Below are 24,378 nucleotides of genomic sequence, written 5' to 3' on the forward strand. Positions count from 1 at the left end.
TGCTGGCCTGTACTCAGTCTTTATCTGAGACACCTGAATAGGCCGTTGCCAACCTCAGCAGTACAGGCTGCAGTGGGAAATGGGGACACCTCCACAGATCAGCTTATTGATCATTCCTACAACTGGGAGGGGGGAAATTTTATTCCTCTCCTCAGCTGATTTCACTTGGTCACGCTTGAGGTCTGATACAGCACTTGTAGTGTCAACACGACTAAGCATGGGGGCAGAGCTGTTCTTAATCTTTTCTGTTGTGGTTCTCATTTTGCATTTTTTGAGTGTATGTGGTCCAGTGTTTTATCTTGCCTTAGCAAGTTTAATCCATTAAATATATACCCAAAGAGGGATAATAATTTATGTTCTAAATTTAAAAACGTAGAGAAAACTGTTTCCTACTCCTATCTGTATAGTTGACTTCTCTCTCATTTTGACTTTTGTTTCCCCACAGTTTTTGTTGACCAGAGATGAGATGTTACAGGCAGCAAGTTCTCACTGTATGGCTGCAGTAATGGTTCACTCTCCCAGCAGATATGCTCCTGCTTTTATCCATGCAGATGTCCCAGGTGAAGAAATGCAATAGCATCTTACTGCGAATCCCCCAATATCAAAGCATTCCCTGGCTGTTTGTTTTAGGCCTCAGTCTGGCTCCATAAAATCCACTGATGGCATAATGTGTGCAGTGACCATTTTATACCAGTAAAAATGGCTACTGAGATTTCAGGAACAGAAGGGGAGAGTAAGTTTTCAACTGAAAGCAAAGAAGCAGCTGTCAATAGGCAGAATAGAGTTTCCACAGCAAGAATTTGGACAACTCCTTGAGGTCAAGGTCCTTCTTGTAGGACCTTAGATACAAGCCTAAACAGACTGGGGTTCCATCTTATCCCACTAAGTATTTAAAGTTTGCACAGAATTTGGTCTAGGATTTAGCTTTAGAATGTGGCTGTGGGATATGGTTTATTATTCCTCTGTAGTCCCAAAAGCCAGGTGCTTTCATTTTACAAATTCTTTGGGAGATGTAAAAGTTCCGAGGAAAAAAAAAACTGATCATCATATTGGTGGTAAAGCTTCTTTGTGGCTTTTCATTTGTGCTGAAGGCTAGAGCCACAATTCAGCTCCTGCCTGCTGAGTTTGTGCTGAGAAGATGCCTGCCTGCAGGACTCTGCTCTCCAGTCACCTTGTTTGGAAGACTAGCATCCCTCAAGCATCCACTTTGTTCTCCATTCCTGCCATTTCATAGCACAGCCATTCTCCCTGTGGCTGTTGCTGTGCTTCCTTGTTTCCTCCTCCTCCCTCCACTCTGTTCTGGGAGCAGCTGTGCCATGCTGTGAGCAGACTGTGTCTTACCAGGGTGACTTTATTTGTGCATATCTGTGTGTTTGCAGAGTTCCTGTTTGAGTGTCTCTCTTGCAACAGTGAAATTCTTATCTGGTCAGTCTATTGCTGCCTGCTCCTCCTGACGGAAGAGCGCCTTTTCTTCTCCAGGTGTCACACAGTCTATGGTGAGTCATCAGCCTTCCTGGCAGAGGGACTGCAGTGATACTGTGGGCATTTGCTCTGCCCCTAGCTGAATTTCAACTCTTTACACACAATCACAGTTTCCAGTCAGGATGGATAAAGGACCGAAAATGAGTACACATGAGACATGTTTGTGATGTCTAACATAGCTTGAATTTGCAGCATCACTGTCCTAATGAGTTCCTGAGGAGCATGCATTTGTTATAGTAACCAGTTATCATGACTGACACTACCTAAGCTACTATTGGGTCTTTCTGTGGACATACCAAGAGGGGGTTTAGGAAGAAAGGCTAAATTCCTTCCGTTCTTCTGGACTTACCTCCAGCACTAGAGGTTGGGGCCTATTATCAGGGATCTGAGTGAGCACTCAGCAGTTTTTGGGCAGTTGTTTCTGTCAGTGGCTCAGAAGAATAATTGTTCAAGTCTTCTTTCCTTTTTAAAATTAATTTTGCTTCTGTCGTGGAATCTGGGGTGTTAAAAGTGTTCTCTGTGACTTCTCTTGAACATGTGCAGGCATTGAATCTCTGCTGAGGAGTCTCCGAGTTGTCCTGCAGCTGAGCAATGTGGAGTTGAACAAACAAGGGCTCCTGCTCCTCACTGAAATACTGCAACGGTAAGGGAGTTACCCCTGCCAGGATTGCACAGGCAGAGTTTGATGCCCCCAAATGGAGGCTGTGGTGCTTTTGCTTTTTGAGGTGTTTTTTTTGGTCTCAGACCAAATACCTACACCACCAGGGTCTTTGTGTTTGAAAGATGTTGCTGAACAAATGCATTCACTTATTCTTGTGAAAAAAGGCCTGATGCTTGTTTTCAAACCATCCAGCATGTCCTCTTTGCATGTGCATCCACCAGTATATCTGCTTCTTCCTGCTCCTTGCCAATCTGGGAGATGAAATCTTCTTTCAGCTGTAGATAAGCAGGAGGGAAGGCTAGGCCCAAGCATATGTGAGCAGGGCAGCCCTTGCTAAGTGCACCTCTGTGACAAAACAGAGCGTGCAAATTCCATGGCTTCTAGTCTTGTATCATCATCTGAGCTAAATTCAAATGGCAAAACAAAATTCTAGGATGAAATATTAATGTCTTTTGTCACTTTTTTCCTCTTGTTTTCTGCTAAGGAATAACATACCCTGGCTTGTTTTTCTTCTGTGCTTCCTGTTTTTGCCTCTATGATCTTACTCCTGTCCTGTCATGCTAGTGACAGTGTCTTGTTTTTGCCACTTAGTTCCCCCAAGAGAGCCCTTGAGCTGAGTTTTGGAAATGTCATAGCCAATTCTGTAGCAAGTGGTTGGGTAAAAAGGAGAAGAAAAAGTAGCAGTGCTAGAACAGTGTGGTGTTGCCAGTGTGGGATCTGTCAAAAAGAGAAACCAGGATGTGGGAAACACTAATTACAGCGTTTATGCTTGTAAAACAGAGAACGTTCTGTGCAATTACTCTCATTTTCTAGCACACTCATTCTGTTTCTTTGAGCTTTGCCTTAGAAATGATGCTTTATTTAAAACTATCTCATAACGGGGAAAAGGGATTTCATCCTGCAAGCTCTCCTCTTGGTTTTTCCTTGCAGCTGGATTCTGTTGTATAAGCAAGCCCCATGCTGTGGTGTTGTCCAAGCAGGACATACTGCTTCCCCTGGCAGTATGTCAGGAATGGTGGGTAGCTCTCCCTGGATTGCCCCTTGTTTTTCTCAGCACAACCAGAGTGGCAGGCACAGTTTGGGGCCCAAAGACAAGAGGCTGCAGGAAGCTGCAAGAGTGTTGTCCTTCACACTTTTCTCTCAGGCCCTGAAGGCATCCTAGAGCATCATGTTTCTAGTGGGTTTGTGCCTCTGGAATGAGTCAGCAATACTCCTCCATCTCTGCATGAGTCAGTGAAGACGTTTTTGGTTTTTTGCCCCAATGTGTTTTACTTCAGAAGGTCCGTGATTAAAGAAAGGAAATACAAAGGATTAATAGAATTACAGTATAAGTAGAAACAATGAACATTCAGCACATCCCTTGGGGCTTGGGGCAGAGGCTGCTCCTGGTGCCTAGGTTCCACAAGGCCTTTTCCTTGCCTTGCCCACCTCACAGCTTTTTCTCATAGCAGAACGTGACATGCCTGCCAAGCTGGGTTTCATCCCACAAAGCGACTAAAGAGAGTGATTCTGCCTCTGTTCACTTCTTGCCCTGGTAGCTGAGCTACTAGTGTAATTTCTTCTGTAGTTCACTTCCCTCTCCCAGTTGTGCATGGGGAGCATGTGCTCCTGGCTTGCTTTAGTCTGGCATGTCTGTGAAAACTGAATAACAGGGAACACTTTTGGCTCCTCAGTCTGGCTCCTGACATGCTTTGCTGCTTTTCTTCCTTCCCTGTGGAGAGGCCCTCTGGCAGGCTGTTAGTGCCTCTTGTCGGCATGTAGCTGCCTGTCTTCCCCTCACCTTCCCAGCTGTACCTGATTTGCGAGGAGCCAAATGAGTACAGTCTGCCTTTTACACAGCTCTGTCCAATAATGGGATTAATGGCTCATCTTCCTTCCATGCTTTCGTGCTGAATGCTCAAAGGCAGTTGGGCCACAAGGTGATCAGATGACTAAAAATGTTCACTATCAAGAGCAATTGTCAGAACAGTTGGATTGTGTTTATTCTCCTGATTACTTTTCAAGATTGTGGAAGTCCCTGTCCTTCTGGCAACATCTGGCATTAGAAATGCTATAGGACTGAGAGAAGCTATTCTTCTGTCACTGTCCTTTTTCTAGAGTGATGGTGTTTGCTTGGTTACTCAGAAATATGAATTGCCAGATGAACCTGCAAATGCCGGAGCAGATGGCCTCGGTATAAAGTCCTAGGCAGAGAGATCAGTGTATTTTGCAAAGCCTGGTTTTTGTGTGCTTTTCATGTCGGTGTTCACTTATCCAGTCACACAGTTATCCAGGCTGTGGGTTTTTTTCGTCATAGTAGGGCTCCAGACCTGTTGAAATTCACTCTTTGTAGCAACCCCTTCACTTGCTCGAGTTTGAAACTATCTCCTTGAAAGCAGCTGGCTGTGAATACTGAAAAGCATGGCTAGAACCCCATGGCTGAGCAGGCCATTTGGTGAAGTGAGAAGAGGGCTCTACTGTTACTTAACAATATTCTCCTTGCTTATTCTGTTTCCTGTTTGCAGGCAACCAGTGGAAATAAAATTGTTCACAAACCTAGGTGTATGTAGAGAAGCCATTGATGTTTTGATGGAGACAGTGAACTGCCCAGTGTTGGAGGTGGTAGTGGAGGCTGTGGGAGCCGTGGCAGCTCTCCTGAGGTAGGCAGGAAAGTATGTGCAGGCTTTTCTTCAGATAGATAGATCTGAGACTGTGTTGGTCTCTGCAGCTCCCCTGTGGCTATGTGGGTGAGCGTGCTCTGCAGTGGGACTTCAGGCTGAGGCAGACGTGGGTACAGCAGAGCTAGCTTCCCACCCACCTCAAAAGGCTGCCAGGGCAATGAAGCTGTGGTAGGCAGCAAGTCACTGCAGCAACAACCTAGTGCTGCAGGCAGGGTTGTACTGGGCCTGCTTTGTCACTCTGTGCCCCATCCAGATGAATAAGAGCAAGCATAATGCTCTGCAGAGTCATATGCTTCCTGACTGCAGTGGGAGCAGGCAGTGAATCCAGGGAGGGGTGTGCCTGGGCACATACGTGGATGAAGGCACTGTTCAGATATTGTGACCTTAGCCTGCTCTGCTGGGGAGAAGTGGCAGTGGCATGTCAGAGGAGCAGTTGTTTCTGCTGGTGTTGCCTTCCCAGGTGGAATGTCCCCAGCAGGGAATGTGCATCCTGTCTTTCTCTCCACTTGTTCAGGAAGGACCATCTGAGCTGCCCTCCAGTCCCATATGAAGAGCTGCAGAAGCTGCTGGAGGCAGTGCTGAAGAGATGTGCTGACTTTTTCCCACCGCAGAGTAGCAAGAGACATGCAGTAAGTCAGAAGTTGTTGTTGCTTGTTGGTAAGACCAAGCAGGACAGGGATGATCCTCCTAGCACACTATGTGGATGTTGTATGTATGTTCCATTGCTTTACCCTATAGCTGTTGGGTTCTCTGGTGTTTCTTTTGATCCTCATGCCTCAAGATGGTACTGACCTTTGTCTTTGAAGAAGCTGAGGATGGATGCTGGTGAATGTTGTTTTTCTAAATCAGTGAAGATTTGTGGGGCACCACGTGAGCACACTGCTGCCTTTATGCATCCAGTACTCCAATGTCATTTAAACTTCCCCTTCTTCATGCCCTCACTTTGTAGGCTGTGTCGGTCAATCTATTTTTTTGACAAATTAACATCACCTGCTCTGCCTTCAGACCAAGAGAGTCATCATATATGCACTGTGTTGCCTCAGCAAGGGAGCTATTAGCCTCTCCTTGAACTGCAGATGTCTTCCTGTTTCTGTAGTCAGTGTGATGTGCTGCTGGGACCTGTGCACTTCTGAGGAGAACCCCCATTACAGATGCCCAGTGAAGAGACAAGGACTGAGCCTTCTTGCTCTAGGCTTAGAGCCACATTGATTTAGAATGCACATCTGTAGTAGCAAGAGTGCCTTGCTGGAGTAGCAGAGCTCCAAATGCCTGATGAACTAACTACCTTTAGGCTCACGTTCTGTGGTACCGGATATTTGTCTTCTCTGCCTGCAGAAGGCAGAACTGCTTTCTGCCCCATAGGCAGATGTTGGTCAGTCTGCACACACACAGAGTGTGGTGTCCCATTCAGAACAAGGAGCTTCATGGGAAGGAATTTAGGCAGATAGTAAGGACATCCAGACTGTCTTTAAAGGGAGATAAGGGGAAATGACTGTACCTGTGCTAAGGCATCTCAGCATCAAATGGAGGAGGAGTAGTTATGAACTGCCAAGCACCCATGTGCGCTCCTCTGGTAATATTTGGAGAAGACCACCACAACAGGTTAAGGCTTATAGGCAGATTTTGAGTTCCAAGTGGTTCCTAGTTTGGGCAAATTGTTAACTCTGATGCTGCAGTTGGCTTCTGGCTGAATGCAGTAGGATGCTGTGTGGGAACAAGAACTGGTACATGGATAGTTGTTTATAAATTTGAGCCAAAGTAGAGAACTTAAAAGGTTTCAGTGCTTAGGAAGAAGAGGAACTGTTCAGCATCATCTGAAGAGTAATTCAAAGCAACAAAATTATGAAAATATACCAAGTTTTCCCAGAAGGCTTTGAAGCTTCATTAGCTGAGCTGAAGCTCAGTGTCAAGGTTTAACTCAGATTACACCAAACCATGGCAATACAGACTGCAAAGAAAGGACAGTGCAGTAACTCTGTCCTCCCTATGAAGAGCACAAAAGCCCCCTACCTCTGCCCTCCCTGGGAAAAGCACAATAGTAAAAAAAATTATGTGAAAAAAATGAATTAAATGAAATCTGTTGCTCCTCCTCCTGCTGGTATCAGAAAAGAAAGCTCTATTTTTCCCATAGTGAACATAAGATTTTGAAGACTTCTCTCTTTTGACAGGGTGACCTATTTGCAGTGTCTCAGAGTCACCCAGCAAACAGAAGTCTCAGCAGAGTTTCTCACAGACAGGGCCAGTTCTTGTTCAACACCTTGGAAAGTTTCAGAAATGCTTGCAGGTGAGGATGAGTCAGGGGGGTGCGTCGGTGGGCGTGTGTCTGGGTCTGTCCATCTTTTTGTCCTTGTAACCAAGTTCCTCTACCCTACCCCACTACTGAAACATCACAGGTAAGTTCAATACATGGCACTGAAACAACAGAGGGAAGGATATGTAGTGATAGGGAAAAATTTGTGACACCTGTATGTGTCTCCCAAGAAATTTGCCTGGGACCTATCAGTTGATTTCATGTCTTTGATGAACTGGTTTAAAATTAGCCCAAACTACTGATGGTGCAAGAACAGTTGGATGGTATGGGTGAAACCATATTCCTGTGTCCTGGGATATGTGGTCTCACAAATGTCTATCTCATCCAGATGCTGGCCTTGGATTTGCTCATGTCTGTGACCTGTTACTGCAAGTGGGTTTATAGGGGCCAACTTTTCCTTCTTGCTGGATGAGAGCTACCTGTCATCCTCAGCTGCACAGCAGGCAGTGGTAGATGAGTTTGTGTATGAATCCAGATCTGTTGTTAAGAAAATCTGGCCAACTTATTTATTTTGCCATGGGTCACTTGCATTTGGCTTGGCTGAGATAATGCAGTCAGAAGCAAGTGTCCCTGTCTGTGCTCATCCAGTGTCTTGGGATGGTGTTAGAGGGCATTCAGGTTCAGTCATGGTTTTTATATCAGCTGAATGGCCCCCTGGCTGATTTTCATGAGGTTTGCTGTGTTGTGTAACAAGCACTCTCTGAGAATCTTTAGTCTTGCCACACTAGGGCTTCCCACAGCAGATGATGCTTTCTTCACAGAAGCAAAGTCTTTCTTTCCCAGCTTGGACTGTTGTGCAACATTGCTGACATTTACTAGCCTCACTCAAGAGGTAACTGTGTGTGATTGCCAGATTGCTGTGTTTCTAACCCATCAAGTGTTTGCGGGATCCTTAATGGTGAAAGATGTGATGGAAATGTGCTATCTCCTGACTTCCTTTACAGACTGAGGAGGATTCCTCCCTCCTCAGGTATCCACTGTATTTGTAGGTTAGCAGTGGAATTCCAGAGCGACCCCATGGCCCAGGAGAATGCTTTCACTGCCCCCAACTCTGAGAGAAGGGACACACTGAGCAACTTCTCTGAGTTCCTGTTGAAGATTTGTGACAATCTCTGCATCCCCATGGTCGTGGTAGGGTTTATTTTGGTCTATTCCTTGGGTACCTGAAAAGGTATTCTCAAGCACCAAGCGTGTGGGTTGTAGAAATTGCTTTTTTTGGGAAGAGAGCAGGTAGAGTACACCAAGAACAGCTGTGGCATTTGCCACAGAGCCAAATGTGGCATAATACAGTTCATGCAAAGGGGGAGTGTGCAGTCTCAGACAGTGGAGAAATTAATAACTCTTCCATGTAGATGACAGTGTCTTTCTGCAGACTGTGCAATCTGCATAGCCTACCTGCCATGCTGTTTAGTCCATGTCAACTCTGGATGTTGCAGAAAGTGAAGAGTACCTGAACTGTTCTTTTCCCTTCTGCCACTTTTTCAAAGCTTGCCTGTGTCCCAGAAAGCAGTGGTATTTTGTGCCTGCAATTTCATTTTCACACTTTTTTCCAGGAGGTATTGATGAGGCTGCCCAGTCTACACAGCAAGGGCAGTACTAAGCATTGTGCCTCTGTAAGGCCTGGGACATGGTTTAAAAAGTAGCTGTGGAGAGTGAGTGTTCCCTACAGATCTGCCACTAAGATGCTTGGAGCAGAATGTTCAAAACAGTGGGACTCTGGTTGTGGTTCCAAATATTGAGTAAATTTTGCCTGTGCTTGGCTGCAGGTTCAGGTGTATGGATTCTTACTGTTGTTGGGAGCTTGGAGATGTTTTGATTTGCATTTTCTTAACCAGTCTCTTGGGAAGGAGCTGCAGTGGCATTGCTGTTTCTTCTCCCTGAAGGAAGGGTGCATTGCAGGTCTAGTTTGGCAAAGCTGCAGCCAACGTGCTGTTTCTTGCTCAGTGAACTTGGGGGAAAATTAATGGACTGTGAGAAAATTATCCAGTGACCTTCTACAAGAGTGAGTTGAGTCATTCTGTTCTAAGCAGTTGAAGGTTGAACTCTGGAGAGAGCTTAGATGCCTGTATTTGCCACTACTCAAGAAGCTGAAGCACAGGTGTTAACTGTTACTGAAGTCAGCTGCACTTCAGCATATGTCCTGTGTTGTATGCCATGCTGGAGAACTGGCCATCTGACCTGTAAGAGCAGTTACTTCCAGGACAATATGGGCAGTCATGTCAGTCGCTGTGCATTAAGGCCTCACTGGTTGCCAGCTGGAATCAGGAAGAAGTTTCCTGTTTGGTGTAATGTCTTGCAGAGTTAGTGCTCAGCTCATAAGGCTGGCAGAGGGGTGTGTTAGTGGCTTTCAGCATGCTCTGTAAGCCTGTGTGCTTGCTGCCAGGCATTTTGATACAACTGTTACTCCATTTGTTTGGATTTAGAAATCTAACTTTTTGGCCAGCAGGAAGCTGCTACTTTGGGTGTTAATTGCATCTCAGGCAGCTGATCTTTCCTTCTTTCCACAGAACTACCTGGAAAGGGCTGTCAGCCCATCAGTGATGGAGGTTTTCATCTCAACACTCAATACCCTCTTTACAGTGGTGCCAAACATGCAGATCAAGTTCTCCAAAAAGCTGGGTATGGGGGCAGCGGGGAATCATGTTCTCTGTGCTCTCAACTTAACTGATTGAACTTGCTGCTACTGCAAATTACTGAGGCAATGAGCTTAACAAGACTTTATGTGGAGGATTATATTACATGTTTATATGAGTAAGAATAGAGTGCACAGTCATGTTCAGCAGGATGAAAAAGTTATTTGGTCTAGCAATGATGATGGGACAGATTTTATTTTTGATAAGTCAGTGTGTTGGCTTTACCCTTTCCTCCAGAATATTCAGAATTGGCTGTTCCTGTAGACAGGGATTGTGCTGGAATTGTTGGTGGGACTTTGCTACATAGAAATCCTATTTACTCTGCGTATTCCTCACCCTTTGCACATCAGTGAGGCAATGTAGATAATTCCTCTCTTCTAAACTTGTGAAGCTGGTAAATCTTCCCTTCTCCTCCTGAGAAAAATTAATCTCAGATACCACCCTCCAAACCAAACTCAGAGTAGTTTGCTTTGGGAGAGAAAGCCTGACAAATGCATTCTTACTGTGATGATCTGCCCTGTTCACCAGGTTTGTGTGGAGATGTGTGGGGATGGCTATGGGACCTGCCTGCTCTTTTCTTTTATCATACTTGTCCTGTGCTCTTTCAACATTTTTGTCTTGCTTTCCGTGTAGCATCCTCCTCCTTCATCCGACTGACACTGGAGCTGAAAGCCAGATTTTGCTCTGTAGAAAGGTATTGTGATGTGTGTATTGGGAGGGGGTCAACAATTTCCAGATAGGAAAGCAGGTCATGTCTTATCTAATGTACCTGATTAGACAGGATGGGTGGCTGAAAGACTCAGGAGTGGTTGTATCTTATTGCAAAATCTAAGTGGAAAATCTGGATGTGGGAGAAGGGAGGAGCAGTCGAGTAGAGGACAGGTATGGATTTACATAGTAGAGTTCTGTGTCCCATTGTGAGCTGCACAGGTAGAGAGAAAGCAGCCTGACTCTGGAGTAGTCAAAATCTGTGTTTTGAAGAGAAGCAACAGCAGCATCAATTCCATCTGATCTCTGGCTTCCTAGGCACATATTATCACTGTGTTTGTTCCTCATGGTGTGATAACGTATAAGAAAAGGTAGGGAGGAGTAAGACTTCAATGACAGACATTGCAAGGGATCTTCAGTAGCAGAGGTTGTGATTTCTAGGTTGAGGGGCACGTAGGGAGACTCTCTGTGGGCCTGCAGAGATGTTTTGCCTCCTCTGTCCTGTGACCGCATCTCATTAAAAGGGTAAACAAAATACACAAGCACCCCTAGTCCAGGTTTACCACCATGGAACTTGGAATGGGTATGTTTGTGCTGCAAATGGTGTGAGGGAAAGGGTGATCTAGGCCTCTGCATACAGTAGTGTGGGGCACCAAGGATGGTGTCTTACCAGCACAAAGATATCTGGTTATGTCCTGTTCTGCAAGGAAATTATTGGAGAGAGAGAAATACCTGGAAAAGTAGGTGTTCTCACCTTTTTACTTAATGTGTTGGCATTCTTCTTTGTTCATCCATGGAAACACCATTGCTACAAAATCTCCTTACTGGTGTTTGCCAGTGGAATCAGGGATCAGGAGCCACCCTCAAACCCCTCCAATTCTTTGCAGTGTTAGAGGTCCTGCCCTTAAATGACTCCCTGTGTGTACCAAGTATGACTGTGGGAGTGTCCCACTGTGTTCATATTGTCCCAAGGTATGTGAACCTTTCACTCTCATCACTGCTCACACCCCCACTTCTATGAACTGACTGTTCTTTGGGAACTCCTCATTTTCCTGGAAGCCCAGGTTGGCTTGTGGAGTCATGTTGTGACAGGGCAGGTACTTGTACGTGATCACTCAGTAAAGTCAGGTTCTGGCAGACAGAGTGTGATATTAGAAGTATGAAGAGGATGGTTTAGCCTTCATCATTGTATCTTTCTGCTCTTCTTCACAGTAATCCTGATTTGAATCAGGCCTGTTCCAGCTTCCTCTGCAGCCTGTGCCTGAGCCTTTACTCTGCCACAGAGAAGGAGAGAACTTCTCCTCAGGAGGGCAAGTTTGGGGAAAGTGACAAATTACTTCATTTAGTCTGGGGCCCATGCCACCCTCTAGGCAGTAGGTGCATATAAAATAGTTAAATAAAAAGACAAAGAAGGAGGGAAGGGAGGACACACATAAGCTCTCTTTAGAGTTGTTGTTTTGTTTTTTTTTTTTTTTTCCCCCAGCTTTTTTATAAGCTGGTCCAGCAAAGAGATAACACTCAGAGAATGCCTTTTGAAGTGTTTGGAACCCTACCTGAAAGAACGTGTTTCATCTGCCTCTGTTTTTTGTTTACATGGTGACATTTATTAGTACCACTGTGCATGGCTTAATTGAAACAGTATTACTTGCCACATGGTCACCCATTTTTTCAGATTAAGGTAGTTTTTTCACCTACAATATTTTAGAAAGCTTTCCTGTCTATACTGTAACTTTCCATAATAGATAAGTCCCAAATAAAAGTGATGAAAGTTTCCACATCACAGAAAGCCACTTTCCCACTGGCAGTGGTTGGTCACCATGCAAGCAGCATCAGCAAAGAGCTGGGAACCTCAAAGAGAAATGTCTTTTCATCCTCAAAGGCAGCACCATTAACTAAGGTCTCGCATCTCTATGATGGAGTTGTGCTTGCTGTATGCAGACCGTGGGGTAGTAGGTTGGCTTGATATTTCTTACATCAGGAACTTCCCTAATTTAATGTGCTTGAGTTATGGCAGGCAGATGCTTCTGTTCCTCTATTCCACTCTGCTTTGCCATAGTCATTTCTCATCACTGCCTGCCTGCTCATATTAGTTGTATTTCCAGAGCAAGAGATGTCAGAGCTCCTGCAGAAAGGTCTGCCTCAATTAAACTACACTGTTGCTGAAAGCCTTCTTCTCCTGGCTGAAACCCCCGAACCCTTCACTCTGGATCAGTCTCTTTGCAGCCACCAACACTGCTTCATACTACTCTTATACTTCGCATACACCCTTGGGGACAGGTGAGCCAAGAGTATACAAGGTAGGTGGTTTTGTGGCCATTATGTACCATGTATTGGTGGGAAAGGCATGTCTAATGTTGTTGTCTTCAATCCAACCTCCTTGAACCCAGGTTTGTCCCAGAAGCAGAACTATTTTTAGCCATAAGAGATTTCCTCCTATCAGCACAGGACCATGGGGACTGTCCCCCTCCATACGTACTCAGAGCTGCACTTTACCTCCTTGCTGTCTGTCAGGACAAAGGCGATGCCCTGGACTTGGTAAAATAAGGTTTCTTTCCTACCTCTTGGACCCTTTTTGTTCAAACAAAGATTTCTCCCTGCTCCCATCAACCCCCTTTCAGAACGTATTTGACAGAGGCAGGAAGGGGTGAATGAGAGCAGAGTGTGCAGTGCATCTACACTCTGAAAAGTTAACTGTGAAAAGCCACCAGGGAATATAGATTTGACTGAATAAACTTGTGTATGTGTGGGAAGGGTAAATGCGTTGGATAGGCTGTGAATTCACATATGGAATGTAATAAATTTCATAGCTTCAGTCTCCTGAACACATCTACAGCCTCTGCAGCAGGCTTTCTAGTGTTCCCATATGGCTCTTTGCTGCTGCACAGTTTTGAGCACTGTATAAAGCCTTCAAGTTTCTTAGCCTTTGTGATGCAAATGGGCTTCACAAAATGATGTTTAACTGATATATTTTATTGTCTACTTAAAAGGTGGTGTGACTGCTTCTGACAGTGAACTCTCATCACTTCAGCTTTCTGATATTCAGCCTCTAGTGATTGTTTTGTTCTCTCTCCCTCTTACCTTTCCTTCCCACACACTTACCAGAGGTCATTGTGTACCATAAGAAGGATCCTGGATAATCTCCCAGATCTGAGCTTGGTCTACATCCATTGTCCTCTCCTGCTGAAATTCTTCCTGCACTACCCTGAACTTATGGGGAGATTTGGACACCAAGTCCTCCAACTTTGGTTTTCCTGGGGAGAGCACAAGCGAACTGAGACTGAAGAAGCTGGTCTTGGCACATCTGATCAGCTGAACAGCACTAACCCTTTACTTCCCATTCTGAAGAGCAATTCCAGCATTTTACTTATTTTACTGGTATGTGACTTTACAAGGACAGGCTGATGTCCTGGCCCTGGTTTAGGGGGCTTTTTGGTTCTTAAAGCTCTTAGTGCTGGTGTGAGGCCGAGGATTCTCCTAGAAGGGCCCATGTGTATATACACAGACTTCCACCTCCCAGTCTGATAGGGAAGATGGGACTGTGCATGTGTGTCAGCTCTTTCTCTGTCATCCATCCACTGGGATAGAAAGGGATCTTTTGAGGGATGGCTAGGAAGGGATCTGAAGGGTGCTGCTGATGTATGCCTTGAAAACCCCCCATTCCTTTCTCTATCTAGATACACAGATGGGTATTCCAGATTTTTCTGTGGTAGCCCTTCAAGAAGCTGTGTTGCTAATTTGGGAGCCATGGTTTACTACTGATAGAAGAGAATGGTATGAGGAGCAAAGAACTTTGAAAAAGCACTGTGCAGAGAACAAGGTCTTGAGGGGATGGCTTCCTTTTTGCTTGGGGTTTTTATTTTGTTTGTTTTTAACTGGGGAGTCTTGTCAGAGATTTTTGCAGTACTCTGGAGTTTTCAGGACTGCAAACAACGTGTTTATTGCTCTTAAAAGATAAAATAAAAATCCTGGGACAGGGAAAATTACAGTGTGGAGAGAAAGGAGTCTTGAAGCAGCAGCACTAGTATGTTTGCCTTTAGCTGGTGTAATGATCTCTGTTAAACTATATAATCGTGACAGAATCCAAGTCCTGATGGCTGCTCAGAGGCCTTATCTCACTTCCACCCCTCCTACCTCCCCTGCCACCCCTCCCCATCAGTGGCCACTTCCCCCTGACTGTTTAGCCAGTCACATAGTAAATACTTGCTAACATTTCTAGACAAGAACATGTGATTTACCTGTAAGGGCAAAAGGTAGGAGCTGTCAGGTTTCTTCTCCAGCCTGTTAGAGAAATTAAAATGATGTATCATTGAGAAGAGAAACCCATGTCAGCAGACAGTGAAGAAGCAAGGTTTGATTCTGAGTGGGCACTCATGGGGCACTACAGGCTGGCAGTTATTTGTTCTGATCTACAAAGAGACTACAAAGTAAACTCTAATACCCCAGGTGACTGAAATGACTGACAGGAGGGCTCTTGCATAGGGCAGTTCTTCCACAGTTAGGGTGATATTGCAGAGTAGGAAGCAGTGTCCAGGCATGTGATGCCATTGCAGAGCATTAGTAATGTGATCAATGAGTTGACATTTCAATACAAATGAAGGAGAAGTGTCCCATGAAACTTGTCTGTGCTGTTACCTTTGGCAGTAGTGCTGGAACCTATCACTCCATAAACTAAAGCAGATGTGTACATCACAGGTCTATCAATTAACAAAAGAGAATCAGTGGCTCCTTCCCTAAATGGTACAGCATTGCTGCTTTCCCTATTCTGTCTTACCATGTGCTCTTGCAGAAATTAATTTAGCTCTGTCCCGGTCTTTTAAAGTGAGTTGCAATAAATCACAGGCTTTGCCAATTCACCTTTCAGTTGGGGAAGAGCATAATCAATCTGAATTTAGATGGGCTAATAAAACCATGCAATATCCTGGGATAAATGTACTGTCAGATGTAAACAAAACTTATGAGGTGAATAACCTCGGCCTGAGGATGCACTAGTAAAATGGAAAGGCCTCTGCATGTTACATTGAAACAGAAATGAATGTCCTTCCAAGGATTATTTATTTGCTTATCAGCTTTTAATAATTGTTGGGATTAGAGAGAACAGATGGTTCGTGCCTTCTTCTGAGACCTTGAGCTCCTGAGTGAGAAGGAAGATGTTAACACAGTGATGCATTTACCGGGACCAGGAAAACTGTGGCCCTTGGTTAGTGCCATTCTGTGGTGTGTGTGTTCATCTGGGGTGAAAGTGGTTGTGAAAGTGGTCATGATCACACACTGTTCCACTTGTATTCTTGATGCTCCAGATCTGAGGTGCTGGCTCAGAGAATGGAGATAGGCTGGCTGACATTAGATTACATTCCTGAGTGTCATATGGAACAGATCTGTGTCAGTGGAGCTGAGACAGCTTCCTGCCCTTATTCCTGAAAATCTCAGGTGTAGGCAGGAATCAGGCTCAGAACTGGAGGGGTTTTCCTGGCACAGGCAGCATGTTCTTACCTTAACTGCTTTCCTTGAGTTTGGGGTTCCACAGCCATTTTCTCTCCCATCATCCCAGTCTGGATGCATGACTACTGTGTGATGGGAGAAGTTAGCTGGAAAAGGCAGTAGGCTGTCCTGGCAGGCTGTAGGCTTAGTTGCTGAGGCCAGTTTTCTGTTTACCTCTTTTAAGCTGTACCATTTGCAATGCAGTAGCCAAGACTACTGGGGGAGGAGAGGAGCAGTAGCCAAGACTACTGGGGGAGGAGAGGAAAGGTAGTGCTGATAAAATACATGTTGAGATGATCATATGATGTCAGGATGACCAGGCATTTTCTGCCTGATCTTTATGGAACTGCACCTGTACCTGTTGTGCAGATGATTTTTATGTTAAACACCTTAACAATAGAAGTATGCTCAAATAATACTTATATGTATATATACACACACACTGGCTGTGGAATTCAGCTCAGAGACTCCAGACAGAGCTCCGTAGTCAAGAACCAGGCTCGTGGGCTGAATGCTGTGTACACGACTCTTCCATTTTCCATGATGGAGTGATTGCTTGTCTGGTTTATGTACATTTCATACAGTTTAGCTCTTAAGTTGCTACTGCAGATACAAGACTGCCAGTCTGCTGAAAATGAGTAACTATGGACTGACTCATAAACTTGATTTTAGGTAAGCATCTTTAATATCCAACCTGATTCTTCTGAACAACAAGGAGAGCAGAAGTGCCAGAAGCTCGGTGCTCTGGCTTTAGGATATCACTTATCTAAAACCTTGACCTTAAATGTATGTTACCTTTGCATGTGTGCTGGATGAGAGTTAGACAGCCAAACTGATGCTTTAAACGGGATATTATTCAGAGTTGCCTATCAGATGAAAGTCTGTCTGCTTCATTCAGTTCTCTCTTTAATCAGGACACACTTCATCTGAACAGGGCTTTATTAGCACCAAGGTACTAGATTAGCATAATGGTATTAAATAGCAGTGACTTCTGCCTAATCAGGGCAGAAAGGTAATGTGTGTGCTTCTTCCCTTGCAGGACCTGGTCTGCTCAAGCCCTGTGGAGGTGGCTTGGAAGGTGTTGATGACTCTAAGGACCTTCCTGGAAAGAAATGAGGATGTCCCTGTCTGTGACCTGCTCCGGAGTCAGTTCCTACAGATTCTGCAGCAGCTGCTGGTAGAGAGCAGCTCAGCCTCCTTACAAGGTGACTCACCTCTGTGACTTGGTCTTGCTGTAAGGTCTACGAGCAGGGTGGATGACTGAAGGGATGCAGTCTGGGATAACGTGGTTTTGAACTGCTGATGTAGCTTCAGTACTTTTATCTGTGAGGAAATTTATGGACAGAACTGTCCTGATTTAATTTCCTTTTCCAGAGGTTTTTGGTTTGGAGTGTCTTTTTTTGATTTAGGTTGTTCTGGTTTCACACTGTGATTGTTAAACCAAGGCAGGGTTTTCTTATACTGCCATGAGTCTTCAAGTGGAGAGCTGTGTTGGTAAATCTCCCAGCTTGAAGAGGAGCTCAGCTGGTGACTGAAACACATCCTCCTTTTTGCCTTTTCTCTGTGCAAAACAGTTTGGTGTGCCTGAGTACACTCAGCTCCCAGGGCACAGGCACTGGGAGCAGAGATTGTTTGAATAATTCATGATATTGATCTCCAAATAGGAACTGTGGCATTACCAGATTCCATAATTCTATTCAACATCTCAAAGATTTAGCAGAGTTGTGACTGGGGGGTAAACCTCTGTTTTCCTTACCAGTCCTGTCTGTGGAGGTGGGACTGTTCTCCCATTGTGAACAGTGCTGTGCAAAGCAATTTGTGAGCTTGAACTGGAAAAGGGAGCAGTGCTAGGATGTCCTTGGCTCCCCTGGGAGAGAGGCCCAGCTTTTGTTTGTTCCTGAGGTGACCACTGACGGTTGTAACAGCCCTGCTGTGTTTGGGGTGTTTTGCTGTGCAACATTTGGGATAGATGCAACAAGAGGGAAAGTGGTTTTGCCTTATCTTGTCAGTAGGCTGGAGAAGAGGTAGGTTGAAAGCAGGAGCATGGTAGAGCATGAGGCTGCAGGGTTAAAGATAAAGAAGGCAATGTTGGCATCTGCCAGGTCTGATCGTGGTTGGGATAGTGCCTACTGAAAGTTATGGTGTCCTTCTGTCACTGATGTAGGGGTGCTAGGAGCTGTGGGGAGGTAGACTGTCCATTTACTGTTTGCAGGAGTCAGACCTTTTCCCCAGGCTGCTGTTAGTGGAGACAGGACACTGGGCTAGAGGGGCTGTAGCAAGATTTGAGCCCTTCTGTTGTGTCTAATATCCCCATACTGCATCTTGAAGGCATTAGCTGAGTTACTGGCAGAAACATCCAGAAAATCACACTAGATGTATTCTGGAGACAGAACTCTCTTGTCTCCCAACACACAGACTGGGAAGAAGTCTGGGACAGAAAAGTCCAGGGGATCTGCATCCCAGTTCAAACAGCAGCCTGCTCTTGGACAACAAGAAGGCCCAACAGTGGGACTCTATCAAAAATATGTTAACATTAAAGATACCCATAATGTTTTCTCCTAAAAACTGAGAACTCCTGAGCCTTTGTGAAGACATTTTCTGGAGGTGATAGTTGCTTGCTGTAGGCATGGCTATACACAATGTGAAGTCTTTACCTGTTTACAGCACTGCAGAAGAGTGAACACACCAGGGAGGAGGTTGCCATGGGGATTTGGTGGGCTGAGCACCTCTGTTCTCCTTGTGGACAGGCCTGCCCTGTGGGGCTCTCACCAGAGGCCTGTCTCTGCTCCGCCCTGTGGAGTGGGATGGACAGCTTTCTCCAGCCTCGTAAGATGTTGGAGAACAAATGCTGTGCAGCTGAGTGCTCTGAGGTGCTGGGCTGCTGCCAGAACATGGGCTGCCAGTGGTGATCAAGTAGATGGGAGGAGGGCAAAGAGCTGGTAACTTTCTAGCTTGTTAGACCTGTCAATTTGAATGTGCGGTGACCGTGCCCCTGTTCATGTTCAACCCTGTACATGGTTCACCAAGGGTGTAAAAGACACTAGCTTCCTTTCTCTCCCTCTTTTCTAGTTGCCCCTAGAGCAGTGTGGGCAGGACCCACCATGTGTTTCAAGCCAACCCACAGTGGCAGAAAGGGAGCCTGATCCAGAGGGGACTGTAGAGAGAATTACTTTGGGAGCGTGTATGTGTGTTTGTGTGAGGGGGGAATACTTCTTCCCCTAACCCACCCTTACTGCTGAGCCAGAAAATTAACAATTCTTGTTACACTGTAAGGTGCCACAGCTTAGAGTTCACTGACAAGCTCAGGTGTTGTGCTCTTCTTAGCTAACAGAAACCTGCCTGTTTTGCTGAACCTCCTTTTCCTGGTGCAGCTGCGGAGCAAGGGTGTGAGGGAGCTGGACAGTACAGACTTCAAGCTGCTTCACCAGGGTGAGTCTGTGTGTCCATCTTCTCCCAGGGGGCTTTGATCTGTGTTTGTTAATTGATCCATATGATGATTAGGTGCTGGCTCTTTGTCCCTTGAGAGAAGGTGTACCTAGCATTACAATTATTGTTGCTTTGAGATACTTTCATAGCCAGAGCATTATAAAGAGCCCTGGTTACCAGGTGTTCAGTCAACAAAACCCAGTTTCTCTGCCTCTTGCTTTTACAATACATTTGTTGTCCTAAACCTCACAGGGCAGCTGAAGTATTTTCCTGGCCGTGACATGATTTCAGGGTCTCTGACTGTTTTTTACTTGGCACATGATAGTGTTGATGATGTGCTTCCTGAAACATCTTTCCCCATCCAGACTTGATAGCACACTCCTTTGGGGTTCAGGCCATAGGGGTGTCCTGTGAACCACCCATCCAAGACCCAGCAGTCCAGTGAACCTGGGCTCTCCCTGGAAGGTGAGTCCAGAGTACATGGGTCCCAGCCATCCACAGGACTTTGCCTGCTCCACCCCAGAGACATAAAAGAAAAGGCTGTTTGTTTACTCTCCATACCGTGACCTGGTGACTTCTCCCTTCTTACTTACCTACTGGAGATTCACACAGACTGTGAAAAAAGAGGGAAGTTCAGCTGATCCATCCACTCATCTCTTCCCTGCTCTGAAAAATTGATCTCTCCAGTAGACTTTGAAGAACTGTCCCCTTCAGTTTCCAGTGTTCCATGTCTTGGGGCTGCCTGTGTTGCCCTTATAAAGAAGCAGTGTTTCTCAGACATTTCTGTATTTTTCAGCACAACTCTCTCCCTGCCCCAGCCACCCCCTTCATTCCCTGCCTGGCTCCCAGGCTATCTCCTTCAGGGGTGGGTGTGCAGGTCACTCTCCTCTGATGAGGCCAATGTGAAACCAGCTTGTAGATGGAAGGGGCATGGGGAGACATATTAATGTGTGGGTTTTGAGAATTGCTTACTCAGACTTTAAGCTCTTCAGAAGATCTCTTATGACAGTTTTGCTGAGCCTTGCAGTCCTGGATTTCCCTGCCAAATCCTTGCTAAATATTGTTCCTAAGTGTTCGGTGCTTACAGCAAATGTGGAGCATTTATTCCTAGTGTGAACAGAGTTGGTGAGCTCTCCATGCCTTCCCAAGTCTGGTCACCACATGAGACAGACACATGGCTCTTTATGATTGACCTGGTATTAGGATCAAACTCACTCTGTGGAAACAGGTAACTTATAGTCTGTTGCTCTTGGATTCACTACTGCCCAAAGTGATCTTCACCCTTTAATACCCTTTTTCTGTTCCTCCTTCTCTGTTATCATCCTCCACCACATAGTCCTGTTTAGAGCAAACACTCCAGGGCAGATGCCTATCCCTAGATCTGTACCATGCTCTGTTTATTTTCACTTCAGGTTGTGTTGCTCTTATCTGAATTGTCTCCCCACTGAATGACTTCTTTCTTGTGCTGAGGTGCACTGCAGTGTTGGTATCTGTGTTATGCACGTTCTTTTGTTTTCAGTTAGTAATCTCTGTGGGAAGTGCAGTCCAAGGGACACTGACCTCCTGCAGCCATCCCTGAATTTTCTGTACTGGAGCCTTCATCAGACAACACCTTGTAGTCAACAGAGAGGTGAGTCAAGACTGTATTGATTGCTAAATTAATCTCAGTGAAGTTGTAGCTTGGCCATCAGAGACTGTATTCTAAAACTGTTTTCAGCAGGGAAGGTGGATTTTTCCCCTTCCAGACACAACATTACATTTAACAAAGACCATTTTCTCTTTGGGATGATGTTTTTCAGGTTGATTTTTTTTTTTTTGTTTAGGTTTTGCTGCCTTCTGATGATTTGGGAATTGGCTGCTGAGACACAGAACCACTGTATTTTTCCTGTTCATAAAACACAGCAGTGGGGCTTTGGTGCTTTGTTCAAAATGTCCCTCTGTTGCCATGATTCAAAAAACCTGAACAATAATACAGAACAGCTCTAGCCAACCTTCCGGCTGTGTTAGCTGAAGGCTGGTAATTTCATTAGCTTGCTGAGTGGTCACTTGTGCTGTGGGAGATGAATACCAGCATAGCTGGACAGCCTTACTCTGATGAGCTGTGGCAGCTGGGGCTGCCTCACTGCAGCAGGGGTGTGCTCTGCACTTCCCTTCTGCTTGTCAGGCTGGTTTAACCTGTGCCGTCTCATCAGCCTCTCTGTCTTTCTCCCACACAGCGGTGGCTGTGCTGCTCTCCAATGTGTCCTTGCTGGAGCTCCTGCAGAAGGTCTTGGAATGCACCTGGTTGCGGTCCCCTTCCTCTGAACCTGCTTGCCTATCACCTGAGGATGCCTTGCTGTGCTCTGGGTGGCTGTTGGTTGCATCCCTCTTACTTTATCAGCATCGCTACAATACCGAGGTTAGAACCACTCCAGTGTTCAGGTCCAGGAAATGGCTAAGCCTTGAAAACAAAACAAAACAAAAGAACCCACCTTCATTAGCAGAGGAAAGTGGTTTGCTTTGGCCTGGAATCTGCTTGCCTTGGTTGCTCTTTTGTTACTGCCCACAAGTTATTTCCTGCTGCACTTCTCCAGTGGGACTGGAAACTAGTGTGTTGCTGAAGGCTGAGACCCAAATCGTTGGACAGTTAGAGAGGGGCAGGAATCCTGGGGGGAAAATGCACACCCAGCCCTTCTGATGCAAATCACTTTCCTCTTTGGGACAGAACAAAATAAATTTTAAGGCCTGTCTCAAAGGAAGGCTGTGGGTAGGAGAAAAAGCTCCCATGTTGTAAACTGCTTTTTTTAGTGCTAAAATGATCAATAGTGGAACAGTCAAAACCTGAATCTATTATTGGCAAGTAAGTATTCAATATTAGCAAGCTCCTATGAATGTGGGCAGCTGTCATTACATTTGATGCTTTGCAGCCTGACAAGAGAGCTAAGCTGGAGTTGTCAACTGGTGCTGGCATTACAACTTTGAGGCAAGCAATTCTTAATGCCAGCAGGAGAGGATAACGTTTCCTTTTGAAGTATCTACCCAGGCCTCTCTCCCTGGCTTTATATGGAGTTATACAGTGTGTCATAAGCTGGTGAACTCTGCTTTTGCAGTTATGTCCAGCAGAGTATGTGCTTTGGGACCCAGTGCACCTATTCACAGAAGGTAAAATCACATTACAGGCATACACCTGCACAGAGAGACAAGGGTTAGTTTTGTAATGCTGAGGGAAGACATTTTCCAAAAGGCCAACCCAGGCAGTCTGTACCTGTTGCTTCATGGATGTGCTGTCTCTGCTTAGGTCTTACAGCATGGGACTTCTGTGGAATGCCAGTGATGTGAATGCATAGCAAGACCTGCCTGTCCCTGCTCTATCAACTGCTGAGCACAATTTACTTCCTCAGCTTCCAAGTCAGGGCTGTGTCTGGGTGGTCAGTGTTGTGCCTAAATTCTAGTGGCGAGTGTTGAGCTTTATCTTCTGGGAGTGACTCTTAGCTCATATCGATCCTTGATGTGCAAACATTTAGTGGCTTATAAGCCTGTTGTTTGGCTTCATCAATACCCTATTGGCTTGATGTGCTAAGACCTGCAATCCAGAATCCTTCTTGCATCAGAGGTGGGGAAACTACAGATGCAGATGGCAAATGAAGTGGTTCAAGGATGCTTCAGCATTTCTGATCTTCAGCATTTCTAAGCTTCAGTTTTTCTTATCTCCTGCTGCGAGGGAGGGAGAGGGGATAAGAGGAAGACTTACTTCTTTTGCTGCTTTCTGCTGCTTAGTATAGCTGAAGCTGCACAAAGCATCCTGAAGGCCCTTGTAAGAGAGCCTTTGGCCTTTGTGGCTGCAAATGTGATTTGATGCCAGGCTGTCTCCCCAGGCCTGCAGTTTTTTTAGAGGGCAACAAAGGCTCTGAGAAATGGCCACATTCATATCAGGCTGGTGTTAATAGTGAGGGTTTGAGCATAGCAAACTTGTGTGTTAACTGTGTTGCTGCTATTGGCTTTAGCAGAAGCCCGTGGATAAACATGGGGCAGGGGCAGTAGGCTATTAAAGGCTTTGGCTTGTCAGTTCCTTGACAGGTAACCACTGCCACCCTGTTGTGGGAGATAATCTTAGCTCTCCCATTTTTCTCTTCAAAAGACAGTTTGAAGGAATCAGCCCTGTGGTCCCTATGCCTGCCCTCCCTTCCCTCTACCTTACTGGAGAGCTTGAACCCTTCTAGGGCTTTATGGCATCACTGCTGAATGGCTGCTCTGTGAGGGAAGCAGTGTATTGCAGACTGCCCTCTCAAGCCCACCTTTCCTGTTTCCCCAGTTCCCAAGTCCCTGACCTGCCCTGTCTCCCTCACCCATGCCATAGTTCCTAGTCCTGGGCTCTCTGCAGGCTTCCCATCTTCCTCAGACAGGGCCAGATTCTTGTCATCACTGCTGACTTTTGGCTGCCTGGCTCCTCAATCCTGCTAACTGGCTGCGGGGCTAAGGTACAGCCGTGTTTGGTGTTGGCTGTTGCTGCCTCCCCATGTGCTCGGCAGGCTGCCAGCCATGTGCCAGAGGGCCTGCAGGGAGTAGTAAGCGTGAGACAGGCTCACAAGTTGCTCTGTGGTTTGGAAGCTGTACAGGGCTAGCAACTGGTGGTGAGTGAAACTTAAGGGCCCGGTGATGTGACTCTCCCTTCTGGATCAGACTCCTGAAACCCTCTTGCTGTTCCATTGTTTTTCAGTGTTCATCAGGGGGTCATGTCTAAGGACTGAAAGGATTTAAGGGAGCTTTTTACCTGGTCCAAACCAGCACCATTTATTCTCTTGTATTTCATTCTCCTCTAGGTTCACCAGACTCTCTCTCTGGACCTAACAAAAGTCCTGGATGCAGTCATCTTCAGGAGAAAGAAGCCAATACTCCTGTTAGGTATTTTGTAGCCATTATGGGGATTTGACTGGAAGCAGCTGCTAGTACTATGCTACAGGCAACAAGGGAGAACTGATGACCATGGGATGGGATAGTGCAGGTGCTGGTGGGAATGTGGAAGCTTTGGTCCATTTGTAA

At 45.7% G+C, this 24,378-nt stretch overlaps 1 protein-coding gene across 1 annotated transcript in view; it reads left to right on the forward strand.

The window, feature by feature from the left end:
• MEI1 (meiotic double-stranded break formation protein 1) overlaps positions 1-24,378 on the forward strand; it is a 39,341-nt gene that overhangs the window by 8,649 nt on the left and 6,314 nt on the right. The window contains exons 8-24 of the mRNA XM_051636926.1: positions 446-560; positions 1,380-1,496; positions 2,026-2,125; positions 5,318-5,432; positions 6,972-7,087; positions 8,104-8,245; positions 9,622-9,733; positions 10,381-10,441; positions 11,668-11,765; positions 12,558-12,732; positions 12,843-12,990; positions 13,558-13,830; positions 16,973-17,138; positions 19,258-19,362; positions 20,879-20,989; positions 21,576-21,757; positions 24,159-24,240. Coding sequence (XP_051492886.1) covers positions 446-560; positions 1,380-1,496; positions 2,026-2,125; positions 5,318-5,432; positions 6,972-7,087; positions 8,104-8,245; positions 9,622-9,733; positions 10,381-10,441; positions 11,668-11,765; positions 12,558-12,732; positions 12,843-12,990; positions 13,558-13,830; positions 16,973-17,138; positions 19,258-19,362; positions 20,879-20,989; positions 21,576-21,757; positions 24,159-24,240 — 2,218 coding nt within the window. The remainder of the gene's footprint in view (positions 1-445; positions 561-1,379; positions 1,497-2,025; positions 2,126-5,317; positions 5,433-6,971; positions 7,088-8,103; positions 8,246-9,621; positions 9,734-10,380; positions 10,442-11,667; positions 11,766-12,557; positions 12,733-12,842; positions 12,991-13,557; positions 13,831-16,972; positions 17,139-19,257; positions 19,363-20,878; positions 20,990-21,575; positions 21,758-24,158; positions 24,241-24,378) is intronic.

The sequence above is a fragment of the Apus apus genome, chromosome 1 (genome assembly GCF_020740795.1).
Source record: "Apus apus isolate bApuApu2 chromosome 1, bApuApu2.pri.cur, whole genome shotgun sequence".
Lineage (NCBI taxonomy): Eukaryota > Metazoa > Chordata > Aves > Apodiformes > Apodidae > Apus > Apus apus.